At 39.6% G+C, this 23,323-nt stretch overlaps 1 protein-coding gene and 1 long non-coding RNA gene across 7 annotated transcripts in view; one reads left to right on the top strand and one right to left on the bottom strand.

Moving 5' to 3' along the window:
• The window catches only part of RPRD1A (regulation of nuclear pre-mRNA domain containing 1A), a 68,799-nt gene extending 53,075 nt beyond the window's left edge, over positions 1–15,724 (bottom strand). For 3 of the 6 annotated variants that reach the window (XR_009733218.1, XM_061399585.1, XM_061399587.1), the window contains exon 1: positions 15,376–15,667. Coding sequence is in view for 3 of the 6 variants with exons in the window: in XM_061399585.1 (XP_061255569.1) it covers positions 15,376–15,526 (151 nt within the window). In the remaining 3 variants the exon portion in view is untranslated. Of the gene's footprint in view, positions 1–15,375 lie in introns of all 6 variants that reach the window. The other 3 variants (XR_009733217.1, XR_009733219.1, XM_061399584.1) reach the window with 3 other exon arrangements.
• Positions 15,725–17,508: 1,784 nt separating this feature from the next.
• LOC133237500 (uncharacterized) lies at positions 17,509–22,683 on the top strand. Its single transcript, XR_009733222.1, has 3 exons — positions 17,509–18,260; positions 19,105–19,223; positions 22,536–22,683. It is a non-coding gene; the product is annotated as an uncharacterized LOC133237500 (long non-coding RNA).
• The last annotated feature ends 640 nt before the right edge of the window (positions 22,684–23,323 follow it).

The following is a 23,323-nucleotide window of genomic DNA, read 5'->3' as shown; positions in this document are numbered from 1 at the left end:
ACAGGAGAAAAAAAAGAAGGCAGACTGGCTAGACACCTTGGGAGTTCAACACAAGGTAGGTTCCCAGAGTTTTCATTTTTGCCTCAGATATCTCAGATTCAAAGTTGACAAGGCCAGCAACCCAGAAGTCCTAACAGGTGCAGATATAAAAACCCCCAACAAAAGCTTTCTCGCTCTAGTCAAAGGAGTAGGAAAAGGGCAGCCTAAAAAGACAAAACTTCTAGAAAATAACCTACCTACTCCAACCAAACACACTACAGAAAGGAAAAGAAAACAGAATCAGTGGCCCCACTCACATCCACGCCAGTAAAAGCCTGTAATGTGGAGCGTAACACCTCTCCAGAGTGGTGTCAGAGACAGCAGAGTAGAGAGCCTGGGCTTCCCCCCCACCCAGCAGGAGGGAGGCAGTCCTCACTGGGGTGGTGTCACAGAAGGACTAGTGCAAAGTCAGGACTTCCACCATGGCCCAGCACTACTGGGCCCACACATTCACCCCTAAATGTCTGTGGTAGCAGGGTAAGTCTCACGGGAAGCTAAAACCCCCACTCACACCCAACAGTGATGAAAAAGACCTCCCACCCCTGATGGGGTAGTGTCAGAGACACCCCGCTAAAATAGAATTAGATAAGGTCCAAAGTCTCGTAACATAATACAAAAAAAAATCTATGGATCAAGCACAAAACCCACCATACCAAGCATCAAGATCTCAAACTGAACGAAAAAAAAAGACAATCAATAGATGTCAATACAAAGATGACAGACTTGAGAATTGATAAAAAATTTTAAGACAGCCATCATATAAATGCTTCAACTAGCATATGCAAATATGCTGAAAATTCAGAATTTCTGGAATAAAGCTGAAGCAGTATTGAGAGAAACTTGCAACACTAAATGCAATTTTAGTGCTTGCATTAAAAGATGAACAAGTCTAAAGCCAATAATCTAAGCTCTCACCTCTAAAACCTACAATAAGAACAAAATAAAAATAAATTCCTAAAACAAGGAAATAGGGAGAAATAAAATAAAGTAGAAGTAGAAATAAATGAAAGTGACACAAAAAAATAAAGCTGCTTCCCCCACCCTGGTTTTCTGAGATACAACTGACACAAAGCACTGTATCATTTAAGGAGTACAGCACATTGGCTTACATATACCGTGAACTGACTACCACAGTTAAGTTAAAATCTGTCATCTCATATAAATGCAAAAAAAGAAAAAAAAAACTAAAACAAACTTTTTTTCTCCTTCTGATGAGACCTCTTGGGCTTTACTTTCTTAACACTGTCATATATACCATACTAAACTGTTAGTCACTCAGTCGTGTCCGACTCTTTGCCACCCCATGGACTGTAGACTGCCAGCTCCTCTGTCCGTGGAATTCTCCAGGCCAGAATACTGGAGTGGGTAGCCATTCCCTTCTCCAGGAAATCTTCCAACCCAGGGATCAAACCTGGGTCTCCCACATTGCAGGCGGATGCTTTACCACCTGACTCACCATCAGTCAGTTCAGTTCAGTCACTCAGTCGTGTCCGACTCTTTGCGATCCCATCAATCGCAGCACACCAGGCCTCCCTGTCCATCACCAACTCCCGGAGTTCACCCAAACCCATGTCCATAGAGTCGGTGATGCCATCCAGCCATCTCATCCTCTGTCGTCCTCTTCTCCTCCTGCCCCCAATCCCTCCCAGCATCAGAGTCTTTCCCAATGAGTCAACTCTTCGCATGAGGTGGCCCAAGTATTGGAGTTTCAGCTTTAGCATCAGTCCTTCCAATGAACACAGGACTGATCTCCTTTAGAATGGACTGGTTGGATCTCCTTGCAGTCGAAGGAACTCTCAAGAGTCTTCTCCAACACCACAGTTCAAAAGCATCAATTCTTCGGCGCTCAGCTTTCTTCACAGTCCAACTCTCACATCCATACATGACCACTGGAAAAACCATAGCCTTGACTAGACGGACCTTTGTTGGCAAAGTATTGCCTCTGCTTTTCAAAATGCTATCTAAAAACAAAAACAAAAAACCAAAATGCTATCTACTCATAACTAGATACATGCTATCTGGTCATAACTTTCCTTCCAAGGAGTAAGCATCTTTTAATGTCATGGCTGCAGTCACCATCTGCAGTGATTTTGGAGCCCAGAAAAATAAAGTCTGATACTGTTTCCACTGTTTCCCCATCTATTTCCCATGAAGTGATGGAACCAGATGCCATGATCTTATTTTTCTGAATGTTCAACTTTAAACCAACTTTTTCCCCCTCCTCTTTCACTTTCATCAAGAGGCTTTTTAGTTCCTCTTCACTTTCTGCCATAAGGGTGGTGTCATCCACATATCTGAGGTTATTGATGTTTCTCCCAGCAATCTTGATTCCAGCTTGTGCTTCCTCCAGCCCAGCGTTTCTCATGATGTACTCTGCATATAAGTTAAATAAGCAGGGTGACAATATACAGCCTTGACGTACTCCTTTTCCTATTTGGAACCAGTCTGTTGTTCAATGTCCAGTTCTAACTGTTGCTTCCTGACCTGCACACAGGTTTCTCAAGAGGCAGGTCAGGTGGTCTGGTATTCCCATCTCTTGAAGAATTTTCCACAGTTTATTGTGATCCACACAGTCAAAGGCTTTGGCGTAGTCAATAAAGCAGAAATAGATGTTTTTCTGGAACTCTCTTGCTTTGTCCATGATCCAGCGGATGTTGGCAATTTGGTCTCTGGTTCCTCTGCCTTTTCTAAAACCAGCTTGAACATCTGGAAGTTCACGGTTCACACATTGCTGAAGCCTGGCTTGGAGAATTTGGAGCATTACTTTACTAGCGTGTGAGATGAGTGCAATTGTGCGGTAGTTTGAGCATTCTTTGGCATTGTCTTTCTTTGGGATTGGAATGAAAACTGACCTTTTCCAGTCCTGTGGCCACTGCTGAGTTTTCCAAATTTGCTGGCATATTAAGTGCAGCACTTTCACAGCATCATCTTTCAGGATTTGGCATACCTCAACTGGAATTCCATCACCTCCACTAGCTTTGTTCGTAGTGATGTTTCCTAAGGCCCACTTGACTTCATATTCCAGGATGTCTGGCTCTAGATGAGTGATCACACCATCGTGATTATCTTGGTTGCGAAGATCTTTTTTGTATAGTTCTTCTGTGTATTCTTGCCACCTCTTCTTAATATCCTCTGCTTCTGTTAGGTCCATACCATTTCTGTCCTTTACCAAGCCCATCTTTGCATGAAATGTTCCCTTGGTATCTCTAATTTCTTGAAGAGATCTCTAGTCTTTCCCATTCTGTTGTTTTCCTCTATTTATTTTGCACTGATCACCAAGCAGGGCTTTCTTATCTCTCCTTGCTATTCTCTGGAACTCTGCATTGAGATGCTTCTATCTTTCCTTTTCTCCTTTGCTTTTCTCTTCTCTTCTTTTCACAGCTATTTGTAAGACTTCCCCAGACAACCATTTTGCATACAACAATGTTAATTACAGTCATCATTTTATACATTACATCCCTACTATTTATCTTAAAACTTAGTTTGTACCTTTTGACCGTCTTCTACCTTTAGCAACTACAAATCTGATTTCTTTTTCTATGAGTTTGGGTATATGGCCTTTTTTAAAAAAAAAAAAAGAAAGAAAGATTCAACATATGAGATCATATAGTCTTTCCCTGATTTATTTCATGTAGCATTATGTCCTCAAGGTCCATCCACATCGACCCCATGAACTGCAGCACACCAGGCTTCCTTGTCCATCACCAACTCCCAGAGTTTACTCAAACTCATGTCCATTGAGTCAGTGATGCTATCCAACCATCTCATCCTCTGTTGTCCTCTTCTCCTCCCACCTTCAATCTTTCCCAGCACCAGGGTTTTTTCCAATGAGACAGTTCTTCACATCAGGTGGCCAAAGTATTGGAGTTTCAGCTTCAGCATTAGTCCTTCCAATGAATATTCAGGACTGATTTCCTGTAGGATTTGACTGGTTGGCTCTCCTTTCAGTCCAAGGGACTCTCAATAGTCTTCTCCAACACCACAGTTCAAAAGCATCAATTCTTTGGCACTCAGCTTTCTTTATAGTCCAACTCTCACATCCATACATGACTACTGGAAAAACCGTAGCCTTGACAAGATGGACCTTTGTTGGCAAAGAAATGTCTCTACTTTTTAATATGCTGTCTAGGTTGGTTGTAGCTTTTCTTCCAAGGAGCAAGCGTCTTTTAATTTCATGGTTGCAGTCACCATCTGCAGTGATTTTGGAGCCCCAAAAAAGAAAGTCTCTCACTGTTTCCACTGTTTTCCCATCTATTTGCCACGAAGTGATGGGACTGGATGCCATGATGATTGTTTTTTGAAAGTTGAGTTTTAAATCAACTTTTTTGCTCTCCACTTTCACTTTCATCAAGAGGCTGTTTAGTTCTTCTTCGCTTTCTGCCATAAGGGTGGTGTCATCTGCATATCTGAAGTTGTTGATATTTCTCCCGGCAATCTTGATTCCAGCTTGAGCTTCATTCAGCCCGGCATTTTGCATGATGTACTCTGCATATAAGTTAAATGAGCAGGGTGACAATATACAGCCTTTCATAGTGAAATATGTATTTCAATATATTAGCAATAAATACGTAAAATTAAAAATACAATATCCTTTTAAATTGCTCCAAATAATCAATATATTTAAATGTAAATATAACAAAACACAGGACTTGTGTACTGAAAGCTATTTGACAGTTATAGAAAACATCAAAAATTATAAATAAATGGAGAAATATACTATATTCCTGGGTTAGAAGTGACATAATTAAGGTGTCAATTCTCCCTAAACTGGATTAATGCAACCCTTATCAAAAACTTTAAGCAACATAATCTTTATTGATATAGACCAGGTTATTCTGAAATCCATTGAGAAAGGCAAAAGAACCAGAAGAGCTAAAACAACTCTGCAAGGAATCAATCTACCCGATTTCAAGACTTGTCATATAGCTAACAGAATAATAAAGATTACCTGTGGCACTGGTGAAAGGAGACACATGTGGATCAATGGACTAGGCCAGAAAACCCAGAAAGAGGACCACACAAATACGCTCAAGTCAATTTTGACAAAGGAGCAAAGCAATTCAGTAAAGGAACGATAGTCTGCTTTTTCAACAAATGATACTAGATCATTTAAACCTTGATCTAAATTTTACACCTTATAAAAAATTAACTCAAAATGGATTATGGACTTAAATGCAAAAGCATAAATATTTTTCAACAAAACACTGGGGAAAAAGCTCTTTGGAAAAACAGGTCTAATCAGAGTTCTTAAACCTGACACTAAAAACATAATTTATAAAGAAAAATTTGATCAACTAGGATTAAACAAGGGTGTGTTGGGATTGAGGTGGATGTAGCTAAAAGGCAACAGGAGGGGTTGCTCGTGGTGATGAGTATGTTCCATATTTTGACTGTATCAATGTCAATACCACAGCTGTGATGTTTTGCAGGATCTATAATATCAGAGTTTTTTTTTTAAAAACTAGTTGTCCGTGATATTACCATTGGTGAAAGCTGGCAGTAGCTAAGCAGGATCTCTCTGTATTGTTTCTTAAAACTGACTATGAATCTATAATTATAGAAAAATAAACACTATTTTTAAAAATGTCATGTTTGGGGGCTAAAAAATTACTACACCAGCACTTCCAGAAGTGGGTGGTTAGAAGAAAATCCAGTGTTCACTCTACATATTTATTTATAGACATTAATATCAATTTCAGTTACTTCAAAAGAATCTGAAAGCTACAGTTTTAAAAATGAAAACAATTACTACACTGAATTAGGCAAGATGAGCTAAAATAAAATTAATATGAAGAACTCATGGTCTCTGTTAATCTGAAAACAGCTCTCAAACTTTCTGGTCTCAGAATCCCATTATGCTCTTCTACCCATCAATATGTACCTTATTAAAAATTAAAACAGAGGAATTCTTAACATAATCTTTAAAATTACATGTTAACACAAATAGCATTTGTTTTAAAAATACATTTCTCCCCCAAAATCTTAGGTGAGTCATACTGTTTTACATTTTTGCAAATCTCCACCTCAACAGAATACAGATGGATTCTCATGTCTCCCTATAGAATACACTACAATACATTGTTTTACTGAAAGCAATGAAAAAAAGCAGACCACGCCCAGATAAACTTGGTAAGAGCAAACTGTCTCAACAGTTACAGATAGTTTCGGATATTCTTTGAAACTACACCAAAGTCCAAAAAGCCATAGTTTTCAAAAAGATTCTAAATTGCAACATGGAATCTAAAAACATATTAGCGAACTTCTAAAACTCTCTTACATTAAAATACTTTAAGCTACCATGCTCTTTGAATGGATCTTTGACTTACGTTATCATTTTGTAAATCACAAATTAGTTTCTTGATAAACACTGGTTTGCTGAGTTATAAAAGCATTCCAAAAGCTCAACATTTTATTAGGTAATTATTTTTAAAAATTACATTTTCAAAAGTATCACTACTGATTTCATTGGAAAAGTGTTTAAAAGCACTGAGAAGGTGTCAGGCTCAAGACGGCACATTAAGTTTTCCAAAATTCTAATTTCTGCTTGAAAATTGTATAATGGGCAACAAATACTGTCAGTTGTCTTTCTTGAGTAAACAGATTCATTACAGTCATTTTGAGAAAACATGTGGCAAATATCCATGTCTCAATAATCACAGTTTCTCTCGTCAGTCAGTTTTTTTAAATAAAATGGTATTCCATGAAAAAAGCAGCTGGTTTAGCTCAGAACGCAATCACACAGGTGTATTTCCTCCAGAATGTGCAGTATACAGAACTTCATGTATACTTCTCATTTTGTTATACAGATTATTTAAAAGACATGTAATCACATCTAATGCAATTCTCTAGTCAAACACTGAGAGCTTTCCCCCTACAATCTGGAAAAAGAGAAGAATGCTCACTTGCACCACTTTTATTCAACATACTACTGGAACTTCTAGTGAGAGCAATCAGGCAAGAAAAAGAAATAAGATCTAAATTAGAAGCAAAGAAGTCAAATTATCTCTGTTCATCGATGTTACTTGTTGTAAATCCCTAATGAGTCCACAAAAAACTGTTACAGCTAATAAATGAATTCAGCAAACTTGCAGAATATAAAACATTCAAAAATGAATTGCATTTCTATAAACTAACAATGAACAATAGAAAAAATAAACTAAGAATTCTATTTATAATTTTATCAAAAAGAATAAAATATTTAGGAGTAAATTTAACCAAACAGGTATAAGACTTGTATACTGAAAACCATAACAAGAAATAAAAGATACAAATAAATGGAAATATATCTCATTTTCATGGATTGAAAGATTTAATACTACTAAGATAACCATATTCAAAGCAACCTACAAATTGAATGGAATCAAAAAACCCATCCTAAAATTCATATAGATTTCCAACTGATCCTAAATAGCCAAAACAATCTTTAAAAAGAAAATTAAAGTTAAAAGACTATTTCCTGATTTCAGTACTTAAGAGAAAACAATAGTAATCAGAAATAGTACAGTATAGGCATAAGGACAGACGTATAGACCAACAAAATAGAATCAAGAGCCCAGAAACAAACACCTGTATATATAGTCTTCACTAGTCATTATGGAAGTGAAAATTAAACCACAGATACTACTCTATAATCATTAGAATGTCTTTTTTCAAAACAAGCAAACAAACAGAAAATAATGTGTACTGATGAAGATGTGCAGAAACTGGAATCCTGGCGCACTGCAAGTGGCAACATCACATGGCACAGTCAGTGTGGAAAACAGTACAGTTGTTCCTCAAAAACTAAACACAGAATTACACGATTTACCAACTTCACTTCTCGGCACATACTCAAAAGAACTGAAGAAGGGACTCAAACACGGATATTCGTACAATCATGTTCGTACCAGTGTTGCTCACAATAGCCAAAAACTGGAAGCAACTCTACTGTCATCAACAGATGCTTAACTAAAATCTGGTATATAGATACAAGACTATTATTTAGCTCTTAAAAAGGGAAAAACGTCTGACACGTGCTACAGCCTGGATGAACCTTGAAAATTATGTTAAGTTAAAAAAAGCACTCTCAAAAGAATAAGTTCCATGATTTCACTTAAATGAGCCAACCCAGAGTGGCCAAATTCATACTCACAGAAGTATGGGTGGTTGCCAGGGATGGGAGAGAATAGGGAATTACTGTTTAATGAGAATGGAGTTTCAGTTTGGGAAAATGAAAAAAGTTCTGGAGGAGGATGGTGATGACAGTTGCAAAACAGTGTGAATGGACTTAACTGTACACTTAAAAAATGGTTAAAACGGTAAATTAACATTATGTATATTTTACTAAAATAAAGAGGGGAAAAAAAGATTAAAGTGTTAAGTTGTATGTTTCATATATTTTACCATAATGAAAAAAGCCCAAGCACACACACACACACACACACTCACACACAAGGGTCAAGATTTAACAAAATCAGTAAGCTGAGCTACTGTGATGAGCATAGTCAGGAAAGTGACATTTTTTAACTGTGAACATGCAGTTTGAAAAATACAATGATTACTGGTACAGTCTGGTGCCTCTGCCTTGATTAATGATTAGGCACTACCAGTTTTCACTCACCTTTCCTTTTACACCATCAAAGAACATACTAACACAGCGAAAAGAACTGTGAAAGAGAGAATATCTTAGTAGCATTTGAAAATAATTTTTACCTTGTCTCTCATGCTTCCTAAAAGGGTCTTGGTGATCCACCAAAGGGAATCTAGTGACCACACTTTCAGAACCACTTCTCTAAGAATGGATACATATGGGAAGAGCAGAAATTTTTCCAAGTCTTCCTCAAACAGGTCAATGTTTGTAACTGGAGTTCATTATTGGCCTTAACACATCAGAAGTTCCTAAAAATCTTACGATGCGCACACAACATATACAAAATGTAGTTCGTGAAGACAACATAAAGACATACAAAAAAGTGTTAAATTATCTTTCTTAATCTTTATTAATTTTTATTTTATTTATTTTGGCCACACTGTGCAGCTTGTGGGATCTTAGTTCCCCATCAGGAATCAAACCTGGACCTTCAACAATGTAAGTGCAGAATTGTGCAGAAATACTGGTTTTTACACCATCCTAAAAGAAAACTTAGGGCTTTTTTGATGTAGAAAAGTTATTAAAGTTGGGATCTTAAATTGTGCGGGGAGGGAAAAAAACACCATTGAGTGTCAAAGTTCTAAAAGCAGAACTCATTTTGTGCAATGAACATAAGGAAAGACTACTGTATAGTTTTTTTGTTTGTTTTATTTTTCTTTAAATGAAGAAAAGCTTTGCTTAAGGGTTGCATACTTTTATTGGAGTAAATCTGAATGATCCTACTCCTTTGGAGTAAAACTTAGTGCTTCCAATTGTATTTAGCTTCTGGTTGGAATTTGAATAAATGAAAACCAAAATAAAATAGGTGAAAGTTCCCTGACTATTCAGGTGAATACACACACACACACACACACAAAACAATGAAAGTGCAGTCTTAACCACTAGACTGCTGGGGAATTCCCTGTATCTTTTCTGAGTTGAGAGGAAATTCATGTAAGTTTAAATTAACAATGTTAAAGTATATAACCCAGGGACATTTATCATACAGTTGTGCAACCATCACCTATATCTAATTCCAAAACACTTTTGTCACCCTCAAAGACAACCTCATACCCATTCAAGTCATTCATTTCCCATTCCTTTCTCCCCGAGTCTCTGGCAATGACTTTCTCTCTTTGTGGATTCATCTGGATATTTCATATAAATTTCACTTCACATGTTTTTGAGGTTCACCCACATTGTACATGAATCAGCATTTCATTCCTTTTTATGGCAGAATAATATTTCTTTGCATGGATATACCACATAAATCTATTCATGCAATAATGGACAGTCAGGCTGTTTTCACCTTTTGGGTATTGTGAATTATACTGCTATGAGTATTCTTGTAAAGTATTCGTCTGAAAACCTGCTTTCAGTTCTTGTGAATACATACCTAGAAGTAAAATTACTGCAAGAGTGCTAGTAAAAGAGATGGACGGGACTTCCCTGGTGGTCCACTGGTTAAGAATTCACCTTCCAATGCAGGGGCACGGGTTTGATTCCTGGTGGGGGACCTACCACATGGCGTGAGGCAACTAAGCCCACGTACGGTAACAACCAAGCCTGTGTGCTCTAGAGTCCTTCCATCGTAACGAGAGAAGCCCAGCCCTGCAACAAAAGATTCTGTATGCCACAACTAAGACTTAATGAAGACAAATAAATAAATATTAACAACAACAACAAAAAGATGAGGAGTTAGGCAGTAGGGTGGGATAGGACTCACACAAAAATACTGCTAAAACAGTAATTTAAAAAGTTGCAGGTGGGGCATGTATGAAGAAAGGTATCAAGACAACCTTTAAGTTCTGAGTTTAGGCAACTAGCAGACAGTAATTCCTTTCACTGAAACAGGAAATATAGGAAGAGTAACAGGGAAGTGGGACAAGAGTGGGGAAAGATGATAAACTTGTTTTGTACATGTTTGATGTGCTCAAGAAATACCATTCAGTGACATTTAGACTGCTAAAAAAGAAAAAAAATTACTGAATCATCAGCATAGTGATGGCAGAAAACATATTTTAAGGCATCAATTATAAATATATAAAGTGAAATTATTCTTAATCATTAAAAGCTTTCTACATGCTATAGCATATTAACTGTATTTTTAAAAATTCTAAAACAATTGCTGCTGTTGTTCAGTTACCAAGTTAAGTCCAATTCTTTGTGATCCCATGGACTGCAGCACGCCAGACTCCTTTGTCCTCCACCACGTCCCGAAGTTTGCTCAGATTCATATCCATTAAGACAGTGATGCTATCTAACCATCTCATCCTCTGCTCCCTGCTTCTCCTTCTGCCTTCAACCTTTCCCAGCATCAGGCTCTTTTTCAATGAGTCGGGTCTTCAAAACAGGTGGCCAAAGTATGGGTGCTTCAGTTTCAGTCCTTTCAATGAATATTCAGTGTTGATTTCCTTTAAGATTGACTGGTTTGATCTCCTTGATGTCCATGGACTTCTCAAGAATTTTCTCCAGCACCACAATTTGAAAGCATCAATTTTTTGGCATTCAGCCTTCTTTATGGTCCAACTCTCACATTTGTACATAGACTAAGGGAAAAAACCATAGCTTTGACTATACTAACCTTTATCAGCAAAGTATTATCTCTGCTTTTTAATACACTGGCTAGGTTTCTTATAGCCATGATCTTTGTTTTTTGTATGTTGAGTTTTAAGCCAGCCTTTTCACTCTCACTTTCACCAAGAAGCTCTTTAGTTTCCCTTCACTTCTGCCATAAGGGTGGTGGTATGTACATATCTGAGGTTACTGATATTTCTCCCCACAATCCTGATGCCAGCTTGTGCTTCATTCACCCTGGCATTTCACATGATGTACTCTGCATATAAATTAAATGAGCAGGGTGACAATAAACAGCCTAGATGTACTCCTTTCTCAATTTTGAACCAGTCCCTTGTTTCATGTCTGGTTCTAATTGTTGCCTCTTGACCTGCATATGGGCTTCTCGGGAGGCAAGTAAGGTGGTCTGGCATTTCCATCTCTTTAGGAATTTTCCACAGTTTGTTGTGATCCACACAGTCAAAGGCTTTAGTGTAGTCAATGAAGCAGAAATAGATGTTTTTCTGGAATTCTCTTGCTTTTTCTATGATCCAGCGGATGTTGGCAATTTAATCTCTGGTTCCTCTGCCTTTTCTAAATTCAGCTTGTACATCTGAAGTTCTTAGTTTACACTGCTGAAGCCTAGCTGGAAGGACTTTGAGCTTTACCTTGCCAGCATGTGAAACGAGCGCAATTGTATGGTAGCTTGAACATTCTTCTGTATTGCCCTTCTTTGGAATTAGAATGAAAACCTGACACTTTCTAGTCCTGTGACCATGGCTGGGCTTTCCAAATTTGTTGGCACACTGAGTGCAGCACTTTCACAGCATTATTTTTTAGGATTTGAAATAGCTCAGCTGCAATTCCAACACCTCCACTGGCTCTGTTCTTAGTAATGCTTGTAGGGTAGGTTAATTGTATCTCAAAAGAGCTCTAATTATTTTGGTAATTATATCTCAACAGACCTGTTACAAAACAACAAAATGCTCACTTCTGTTTTTGGTTACATTGTGTTGTATGTATCAAGGATATAGCTACTTTTTTCTTCTTAAGGGCCCTGGGGTACATCTCTTCAAAAAGAAATTATCTTTCTTTCAGGGAGACAAAGATAAGCAGACAGGCAGGGGAAATTGTCATAACTGCATCTGACATAGCATTTCACCTACCTGTTCTTACATTTTGATCAGTACTTTTCTCTACCAATGTCATTTAACCACTTCAAGAAACTAAAAAATGCCAAGCTTAATACAAAATGTTCAACTAATTTTCCTTAGTTTATTTCTTGACATTCCAAATTTGATCAATCCTTTCAAAAATACTTATTCTGCAGAGATAATGTGATTCAAGGTATCACAGTAAGATGTCTAAAACAATGCCTGATACTCAGTAAATTACCGTCATCATCATTATACTAAAGGAAACAAAGGATCCTAAAGTTGATAAACAAAACTGCAGAGAACAGGGAGGAGATAAAGGTTATGTGTGACCTACAAAGGCACGATCATGTCACAGAAAGGAAACACTTGGCAGAAAATCCCACATCAGACTGAAAAATGCAGCAGCGTGATCACCTCCACAATTATCATCATTTCTATCTTCACCATCAACACCCAACACTTCTCTCCCCTAAAGCATCTATTTATATGCCTTTAATTTATTCTATTTATGGAATATTTAAACCTATGAAAACATTCCCAAACTCAGCTAACAGGGTATCTTATCATTTCCCCCCGTGTTTCAAAAACTGTTTCAAATATACGTACCATTAGCTACACAGATCTGTTTTCATTTCCTCTTTCCCACTATCTTGGCCTATGGGGGTCAAGCATGTTTTCAAACTTTCACTATATGGCATAATGGTCTGCACCTTGCTTTCTTAGCTCAACATTTTGCTTGTTTGTTGTTTTATAATTCAATCATATTGTTTCATGTAGATCTAGTTAATTCATGAAAACTGTATTATATTAATATTGTATGAATGTAAAAATACATTTGTCCATACTCTAATGAGATGTCTATACTGTTTACCTATTTTTATTAACAGGCTACAATAATTTATTGAGTCTCCAGGATATATTCATAGAACTAGTAGGTCAAAGGACATATACCTTCAACTTCATTAGAGATTACTAAGTTCATCTCCTTTTTCACAGCTAGGATCAGCAGTGTAAGAGAGTTCTTGTCTCCTGTCCTCCTCCCCAATCCTTGGCATTGTCATACATTTTGCGGGGCCATGCTCTCTCAGTTTGCAGGATCTTAAGTTCCCTGCTGCTGCTGCTAAGTCACTTCAGTCGTGTCCGACTCTGTGTGACCCCATAGACGGCAGCCCACCAGGCTCCCCCGTCTCTGGGATTCTCCAGGCAAGAACACTGGAGTGGGTTGCCATTTCCTTCTCCAATGCATGAAAGTGAAAAGTGAAGAGTGAAAGGGAAGTCGCTCAGTCGCTTCCGACTCTTCGCAACCCCATGGACTGCAGCACACCAGGCTCCTCTGTCCATGGGATTTTCCAGGCAAGAGTACTGGAGTGGGGTGCCATCGCCTTCTCCTTAAGTACCCTGACTAGGGATCAAACTCAATACTCTCCCCGATTCCCACAGTGAAAGCTTTGGGGCCTAACCACTGGATCATCAGGGAATTCTCTGTCATATTTTAAACTCTGCAAACCAAACGGTCTAATGTAGTACTTCATTGATTTATGTCTTCTTGATTAGTAAGATGAGTATCATTTACTGGTCTTTCAGGTTTCTGCTCATGTGAAATGCCTTTAACAGTATGGCCACTTTTCTACTGATCTGTGGTAGTTCTTAAGAATAGTCTGGGTAACAATCCTTTTGCTCTTTCTCCCTCCCCTCCAACATAAACAATATAAAACTGTTGCTGATTTTCATATCTAGTAAGGTTGATAAGCAAAGATAATTCCTGCCTTCTCAAAGTTCAGAGCTATTTTCCAGACATTCATATCTGTTTCTCAAACCCTTTTGGCCACTCACAAGTGAACTTCTCCATGAGGGCCAATACACACACATTCAACATATGAAGTGAAAAACAGGACTCTACATCAGTTTTTTCTAAGTAATTAACAACAAGCAAATATACAAGAAAATCACAGCTTGTCTCCATTCTATATAAACAATTTGGATATGGTATTAATACAACATATGGCTTTCATATGGATCAGTACACAAGCATCTATTTGATTAATAACTGTTTGCTAAATGCTTAAAAAATAATATCAGGTACATCAGGATGCCTGAAACAACAATGAAGAGTCTACTCTCTTTACCCAATGAATTAAGAATTAAGGTATAAATCCAGATTAAGCAGATCAAATATTTTAATTTTCAGTCGCACCATCATACAATCAGTTCTCCTGGATAAATTTGCTCTGCAGTAATGAAATGATTCTTCTAGATATTTTAGTGACAGCAGACTTCAGCTGGAAAAAAGTTAACTTCACTTACAGAAGCACTATCGAATGCTTTGTAAAATAAAGTCACTACCCTAAAGACGTATAATAATATAGCAAGAAAGTACCTTAGATCACTTAACTAATACATTTTCAGGTAAGGCACTTGCGATCCAGAAATTAAGAAATCTCCCTAATCCAGGTCCTCCTAAAATCTACAATCCTCTAAAATCCACAAATTCAGGATTCTTTCCATTACATCATGCATCTTATTTTAGACTCCCCCAGTCTAGAAACTCTGATTCCTCTCTTGATTTTACAAGATTGAGTTTTGTGTTATAGAAATAAAATTATTTCCCAACCCCATAACAATCTTTTAATTTCCATACTTCCCAATTTTGCCCTTCCCCCTATCCTCCATTAGACTGTACACAATGAAAAAAAAAACCTCACTGCTAAATTTGAGTGTAATTAGTAGCGGAGTCCTGAGCCCCTGGCTACTGTTTTCACGTTAAACAGTAGCACTAATCCTTTATATCTTATCCAACAACACCTACTAAACATCGCTTCGCAGGAAGCGCGGTGCACGCCGCTCCTCCTCGCCGGCAGCCCACCGACGCCAGGGAGCCCGGGGCGCCGGGTTAGGGGCGGTGCGGGGCACCCGGGGGCTGGGGTCGCTGGGGGAGTGGGGATCGCAAGGAGCGCGAGGAGGGGGGTCCCGGAGGCTCCAGGGAACAGGCCGGGGGGCGAAGAGCGGCCGACTCACCTTTCCGCAGCTCCCGCTCCCACACGGTGACGATGGGTCGCGAGTGCTTGCGATGGTGGATGAGCCACAGGGACAAGGTCTGCACGCTCTGCTGCGAGTTGCTCAACTCCGACAGCTTCTTCTCCAGCGCCGCCTCGGAGAAAGCGGACATCCCTCCGGCACCGCGTTTGCGCCGTCCCACGCGGTGAGGCTGAGCGGAGGAGACTTTCGCCGCCCCCGCCGCGGCCTCGCCTCCTCACCCCACCCTTCCCCACGCCCTCACCACCACTGCCGCCACATCCAACACCGGCCGCAAACCAGCAAGATGGCGTCCAGCCGGCAGTGACGTCACGGCTGACCGATGCCCCGCCCCTCAACCAGGCGCGGCCGAGAGGCGGGAACTCCTAGCGGAAGGGGCGGGACTGAGGCTAGTGCTGAAGAGGCGGGGCGGGTGTGGGCGGGAGGCGGGGCGGGTGTGGGCGGGAGGCGGGGCGGGTGTGGGCGGGAGGCGGGGCGGGTGTGGGCGGGAGGCGGGGCGGGTGTGGGCGGGAGGCGGGGCGGGGTTGGCCAACCTCCTCCTAGGAGAAGCTCTCTTTTCCAAGGGGTATTTAAAATCGCCTCATAGGTGTTTAAATTTAGTACAGCCACTTTGGAAGATAATAGGGCGTGATATAATCCATTTTATTATACACCTTTCTTGTGACCCTGCGGTTTCCCTAACTGCTATCAATGCTAGGAAAACACCAGCATGTTTGCCAGGCCTAGAACCTTTCTTCTGGGAGAAACTATGTCTCCAAAGGGGTAATTAAAAATCCCTTGAACACCAGGCGTTGTGTGGTCCAGCTCCGTAACAGAGAGGGGTTGGGACTTTAAATAAATGGCTAAATTATTTGTGATAGTTCATATTACAGAATACATGCAGTAGTTTAAAAGATTTATAAATCCAGTGGTGGATTGGGTTTTTTTAAGTTGCAAAAGAAAAGATACAGAATAATGTTTCTTTTATAAAAATGTATATTTTATAAGAATTCATAAGTATGTAAAGGCATGGCAAGAAGGTCTAGAAAAATACACATTGCAGTAATAGTGTTGTAAAGACAGGATAAGAATTGGCACCCTTAAGCTCTGTCTGAATTGTTTTCATCTTTTACAAGAACATATTCATGTATTACTTACAGAATTAAAAACTAATTTCAGAATTCTCATAATTAATTTAGCACATTTTGACATAGCATTTGTCTGAATTATGATACGTCACAAAAGAGAAGAGGAGATACTGTCATATTCTAAATATGAATGCAAAAAAAGAAGGTACATAAGAAACCACAGGAATGCCTAAGCCATGTTTTGAGAAGCACTGCTTAAGAACTTTCCACCAAGTAGGCATCAAATAGACCTATTTATTTGAAGCAGGGGCTGCAAAACATTGTAGATGTATGTTAGTGTTAGTCACTCAGTCGTGTCCAATTCTTTGCCACCTCATGGACTTAGCCTGCCAGGCTCCTCTGTCCATGGAATTCTGCAGGCAAGAATACTGGAGTTGATAGCCATTCTCCTCCAAGGGATCTTCCCAACCTAGGGTCAAACCCAGGTCTCCTGCATTGCAGGCTGATTCTTTACTGTCTGAGCCACCATGGAAGCCCAAAGATGTACTACATGCAATTAATGTATGTTTTCAAATGGTTAATTTTGTTATGTGCATTTTATTTCAGTAAAAAAAAAAAAAGAAACCTAATAGCAATGACTACATTTATTTCACATTCTCCACATTGTAATGGACCCAAACAGTTATGAGGGCTCTTATGTTTACCAAACTTAGGATAAAAGAAAACTTACAAGCTAAAAAAGTTGTCTTAAGTTAAATTTTGTGTGTTTTTTTTACTTAAAAATTTTTTATTTTTAATTGAAGTGTAGTTGATTTACTATATTAGTTTCAGATGTACAAATAGTGACTCAGCATTTTTGTAGATTATACTCTATTTTAAGTTATTAGAAGATGATAGCTATAATTCCTTATGCTCTGTATATGTAAATCATTAATAAACTTATGTTCAATGGTGTATTTCTCCAGTTAAAAGAAGCATACTGATGTTCGTATACAAAGACATACAGTAACAGGGTACAAAAGATTTCACTTACAAGTTTCCAGATTTGAATGTTCTTGTCAAATGATAACATGTAATACATTTTATGAACTGAAAGAGTAGAGAGATTTTTTCAATGCTCTCAGGTTATTACAAATTAATCCTTTATACAATATATTACTCTCCTCTATTCTGATAATAGTACTAAATATAATAAATGAGGGAAAGCTGTTCAATCTTATCACCAAAAGGTTTGCATGGCTACTGTCTTCACCAGTCATCTAGCCAGCTTCTATATAATTTTAGACCAGGAGCTTTTAGGTTATGAAGACGATCAGAGAAAAATTCAATAAAAAGGACCTAAGCAAGTGCTGGTATCAAGTTACACGACATCAATTCATTGTTCCAGTTGTCTCGTGAAGCATAGTAAACCATCCCAAAAGAGTGACTTTTCAAACAATAACAATCATTTTATTTTAGCTCAAAAACCTGAGGAATGACCAAGGTCAGTTAGCATTTATGAGGTCACAGTCAGATTGTGGCTAGAGTCACCTCAAAGGATTCTTTGCTCATGTTTGATGCCTGGACTCAAACCACTGGGAAGTGAAAGAGCTAGGGCCTTCAGATCCATCTCTTCTCCCTTCTCTCTCTTTTCTTATCTTCTCATCTCCTCCTCTTCTCCTTCTTCCTCTTCTTCACCTCTCTCTCTTTCCCCACTTTCCTCCCTCCCTCCCTCCCTCCCTCCTTCATCTTCACATGATCTCTCCACATGGCAACCCCAGGATATGCAGATCTCTTAGAGGACTGCAGAAGTCTCCTAGAGTGAGTGTCCCAGGGGCAACTGGAGGTCACACAAAGTTGCTTCTATCTTTTCTATTAGACAACACAGTCAAAGCCCACTCCCATTCATGGGAGTAGGACATAGACTCTACTTTTTTTTTTTTTTTTAATTTTTGACCATCACATGGCATGTGAGATCTTAGTTCCCTGACCAAGGATCAAACCTGTACCCTCTATGTTGGAAGCACAATAGAACCTCCTCTTGATGGAGGGAGCACCAGCAACCCACAGACATGTTTCCAAGCATCCTACTGGATGTTTCCCACTTTTTATCTTCAGTTAGTCCTTGGTATAATACCTAACGCCTAATGTGATTTTCTTGTCTTTTAGCTAAAACACGTAATAAAACTAACTGTTGGGTTTGCATCCACTTTCCTTTGAGTGCCACCCAGTATCCCCTCTAGTATCTTTTCCTTGTGAATCAACCATCAGTTGATTTCTGGTTAACTAAATTCAATGTGTTGTTATTTAGTCACTAATTTGTGTCCAATTGTTTGTGACCCCATGGATTGTAACCGGCCAGGCTCTCTGTCCATGGGATTTCCCAAGCAAGAATACTGGAGTGGGTTGCCATTTCCTTCTTCAGGGAATCATCCCGACCCAGGGATAGAACCCATGTCTCCTGCATTGGTAGGCAGATTCTTTACCACTAAGCCACCAGGGAAGCCTAAATTCAATTAATAACAATTTTTTTTTTTGGCCTTACCATGTGGCCCCACCAGGGATTGAACCTGTGCTCCCAGTAGTGAAAGCACAGAGTTCCCACCACTGGACCATTAGGGGATTCCCTACTAACAACTTTTTTCTATGGCTTACACCACAATAGACAAGACATTCACAAGTCTAACATCCCTGTCATTTCACACCCGGGAAGGGATGTTTCTGTCTCCATCAAAGTGGAGGAAGGGGGATGCTATAAGTTGCCATAGAGAAGTAATGGGAAAGGTAAGTGAATGCCACCCAAGTCTTTGAAACTTTTTCAAAATTTCATAAACATGAGCAGGCAATGATCAAAATAGAGTTGTTCTGGATATAATATTGACCTCTCAATGTAGAATATATATTATCATAAAAGAAAAATGTACTTACATTTCTATAGGCTTCTCCGGAATCTTTAATAATACCAAAATGTTTCAGAAAACAAGAAATGAGGAAGTCAGGTACTTTGGCCTGCACATATTTTCCCCATACACATAAATACTGCCATAAAGCCATTGCCACATCTGATCCAACAGCTCATCTGCTAAAAAAGGAATATGAAGCTCTGACTTCAGTTCAACAGCAGATAATGTTCTCTAAACAACCTTCTGATGAATGGAATCTTGACAGTAGATCTGAATTTCAGAGTGAAATATCCTGCAGGCTGACTTCATCTGCCCTGGGTTAAAATAGGGAACTGAGAAAGTAAAAGGTAATCTGAAAACTGATAGCTAGTGCTACCCTAAAACAATAAAAACCACCAGTTATTTTTACCAGCACAATGAGTGTATTTGGGAACAGCTTGCATGTGTTAAATCGTTTCAGTCATGTCTGACTCCTTGTGACCCTGTGGGGGATCTTCAGGGCATACAACTGTGGTATGCCACAAGTAAGCCCAGTAAAACAAGAATGAAAACTCTTACAGAGAAGGGAAAGTTGGGAGGAGCTGTTAGAACCAGAAGGTCCATTGAAGGAAACGGGAGTTTGAAATATAGTGGCTTTATCATTGGCTGGGCTGTTGCCAGGCAAGGACAAAAAATTTCCCCTCCTTCTGGTGGTAGCAGTGTGGCTTCTGCTGGAGGGACAGGGTTTCTCTCTTCCTTTGGGGATCCAGTGATAGGTGTGTGAGAGCTCCCCCTTCTGGCCTTCCAACTCCATTTTAGGGCTGTTCAGTCGCTCCGTCGTGTCCGACTCTGGGACCCCACGGAATGCAGCACGCCAGGCTTCCCTACTCTTCACCATCTCCCGGAGCTTGCTCAAACTCATGTCCATTGAGTCGGTGATGCCATCCAACCATCGTCCTCTGTCATCCCCTTCTCCTCCTGCCCTCAATCTTTCCACTTTAGTGAGGTTTACCTTTATTAATTTTCACTCTAGGCTGTAATGTTCTAGAGTAGCAAATGGCAACCCACTCTAGCATTCTTGCCTGGAAAATTCCATGGACAGAGGACCCTGGCAGCTGCAGTCCACAGGGTCACAAAGAGTCGGACACAACTGAGTGACTGAGCACACAGGCTGTAACGTTCCTAACAAAACATCAATTTAGGCCTTACAGGATATAAACAATAACCAGACAAGGCCATTCTGAGACTGTAGTGAAACAAGTCCCCACTGAAGCCATGAAAATGGCTAAAATCTTCCTCTTACACCTACAAGGATGATTACAGCTTCTTTACCAATGATAGCTCCTGCCCAATCTTAATCCTTTGGCAGTCCAGATAAAAATTACCAAAGATCTACCAAATTGTCCCTGTGTCCTGACAGCACCCAATCCAGGACAGTTTCCTACCTTCCCTAAAGACTCCTTAGAATCTGCCAGCATAAGCTCAGATCTTGTAATAAACTCTTCCCAATACCTTCTTAATGATACATCCCCACACATCCCTATACATTCCCTGGGGTGGGCTCTTCCTTGCTGCAGCAAGCTAAATGAACCTAATTTTAACTTTAAATGGTTCTTGTGGTCTTCAGCTAGTGAGTTTTAATATGGGATATACATCAAAATTTTAATAGGGGTTAGCTATATGGGTAAGAAAATGGTAATCTCTTCTTTCCAATGTTTATATTTCAGTATGGTTGACTTTTTGAACACAAGCATGTATTATTTGTATAATGAGAAAAAATAATAAATAGAATAAACAGACTTTGATTGGAGTTAGGGGACGGACCTCCAATGTGTCTCTCTTGTCTATAAGAAAAAGGTCATAGTCTTAGCATGGCATGCAAGGCTCTTATTAACTCAGTTCTGCCATTCTCAGCAGCCCCATCAGCCACAGCTCCCCTCTCTGTGTTCTTGAGCCCTCAAGCAGTGATAAAACTTTGCTAATTATTTCCCAAATCCTGTACAATTCCATTTTCCACTGCTCTATTCATCTATCATGCAAACAATATCCTTCCTGCAAACACCTGGCCTTTCCTTCCCCAAATAAAGAAGCTCCTTTCAAAACTGGTTTGAATTGGGACTTCCCTGGTAGTCCAGTGGCTAAGACTCTGTGCTCCCAGTGCAGGGGACCTGAGATTGATCCCTGTTCAGGGAACTAGATCCCACATGTCTCAACTAAGAGTGCACAGGCTGCAACTAAAAAAAAAAAAAACCTCCCACATGCCACAACTAAAGATGCATGAAGGAAGATGCTACGTGCTGTAACTAAGACCTGTGCAGCCAAATAACAAATATAAAAAAATAATAAAATAAAATTGGCTTGACTCAACAGACCAATGGACAAACAAAATGTAGTATATACATACAATGTGATAATATTCAACCATAAAAAGGAGTGAAATTCTGATACATGTTACAACACAGGTGAACTTTGAAAACGTGCTGAATGAAATAAGTCCAACCCAAAGGACAAATATTTCATGATTCCAATTATATGAAGTACCTGTACATGCATGCTAAGTCGCTTCAGTCTGACTCTTTGCAACCCAATGGACTGTAGCCTGCCAGGCTCCTCTGTTGATGGAATTCACCAGGGAAGAATACTGGAGTGGGTGGCAATGTCCTCCTCCAGGGGATCTTCCCAACCAAGGGATCAAACCATCATCTCCTGCAGGTCCTGCATGAAAGTGAACACACTCAGTCGTGTCCGACTCTTTGCAACCCTATGGACTGTAGCCCAGGGGATCTTCCCAACCAAAGGATCAAACCAGCATCTCCTGCAGGTCCTGCATGAAATTGAAGACACTCAGTCGTGTTTGACTCTTTGTAATCCTATGGACTGTAGCCCGGTAGTCTCCCCTGTCCATGGGATTTTCCAGGCAAAAATACTGGTATGGGTTGCCATTTTCTCCTCCAGGGGATCTTCCTGACCCAGGGATCAAACTCAGGTCTCCCGCATTGCAGGCAGACTCTTTATCATCTGAGCCACCAGGGAATCCCATAGTTCCTGCATAGCAGGCAGATTCTTTACCCCTGAGCCACAGGGGAAGTCCCATAAGTAACTAGAACAGGCAAATCCATAGAGACATAAAATAGCAAAGAGGTTACTGCAGCTGGGGGAGGAGGGAATGCAATGCACTGCAGATGTTTGCTTCCTTGTCTGTCTCCACTTCCAGACTCTGAATCCTCAAAGGACCTAGAACAGCTTGGAGCCACGATCTGATTCTTCTTGGGAACTCCATAGGAAGAATATTGGAAGGCCAAGCAAGCTTTGGGAGATCTTAACAGAGCTTCATACAAATTAAAGGCAATTAGTCCAGGCTTCTAATCAGTGCCTTAGTCACGTCTATAACATCCTAACCCATTATATCTCCAGCCTCCGTTCAGAAGTCAAGTCACTGGAATTCTTTCTACTGAGGGCCTCAATTTTTTTAAAGCTTTTATGGTGAGTGGAAACTTGCTCACTCTGTGACTTACCCATTGTCCCAACTTCACCCTCTGAATTCTTATTAAATGAGCCTATTTCACTTTCATGTGACAGCCCTTCAGGTATATGAAGACCATCATTGTATTCACTCATTAAATCATTTTTAAAAATGTATGCTTGAATAAGAAAAAAGCAACCACTGACCTTGGGAACTAGTCTGGTCCTCTCAGCTATGTCTAGGTGGCATCAGTTATTGGCCTGGCACTCACTGATAGACAAGGTATTTTCCTTGATGGACATAAACAATTTCACAGAACACCTACATCAATCTAGACCACTCTGTGACCTTGACAGCATGAGGTAAAACAAAACAAAAACCAGATCACTTCATTAATCTTATCTAAGCAGTTATAAAAAATAGGGTTACTGTGTAAACCACAAAAAAAACTGAACATCCCCCCTCTCGTTGTTAATATAACTGCTGCTGCTCTTTTACCAATTACAGTGTTAGGTTTGCACTCTTCCCTCTATCCTGAA

Source organism: Bos javanicus, chromosome 24, assembly GCF_032452875.1.
Source record: "Bos javanicus breed banteng chromosome 24, ARS-OSU_banteng_1.0, whole genome shotgun sequence".
Lineage (NCBI taxonomy): Eukaryota > Metazoa > Chordata > Mammalia > Artiodactyla > Bovidae > Bos > Bos javanicus.
Note: the sequence above shows the minus strand (reverse complement) of the source record. Positions and strands in the feature narration are given on the sequence as shown.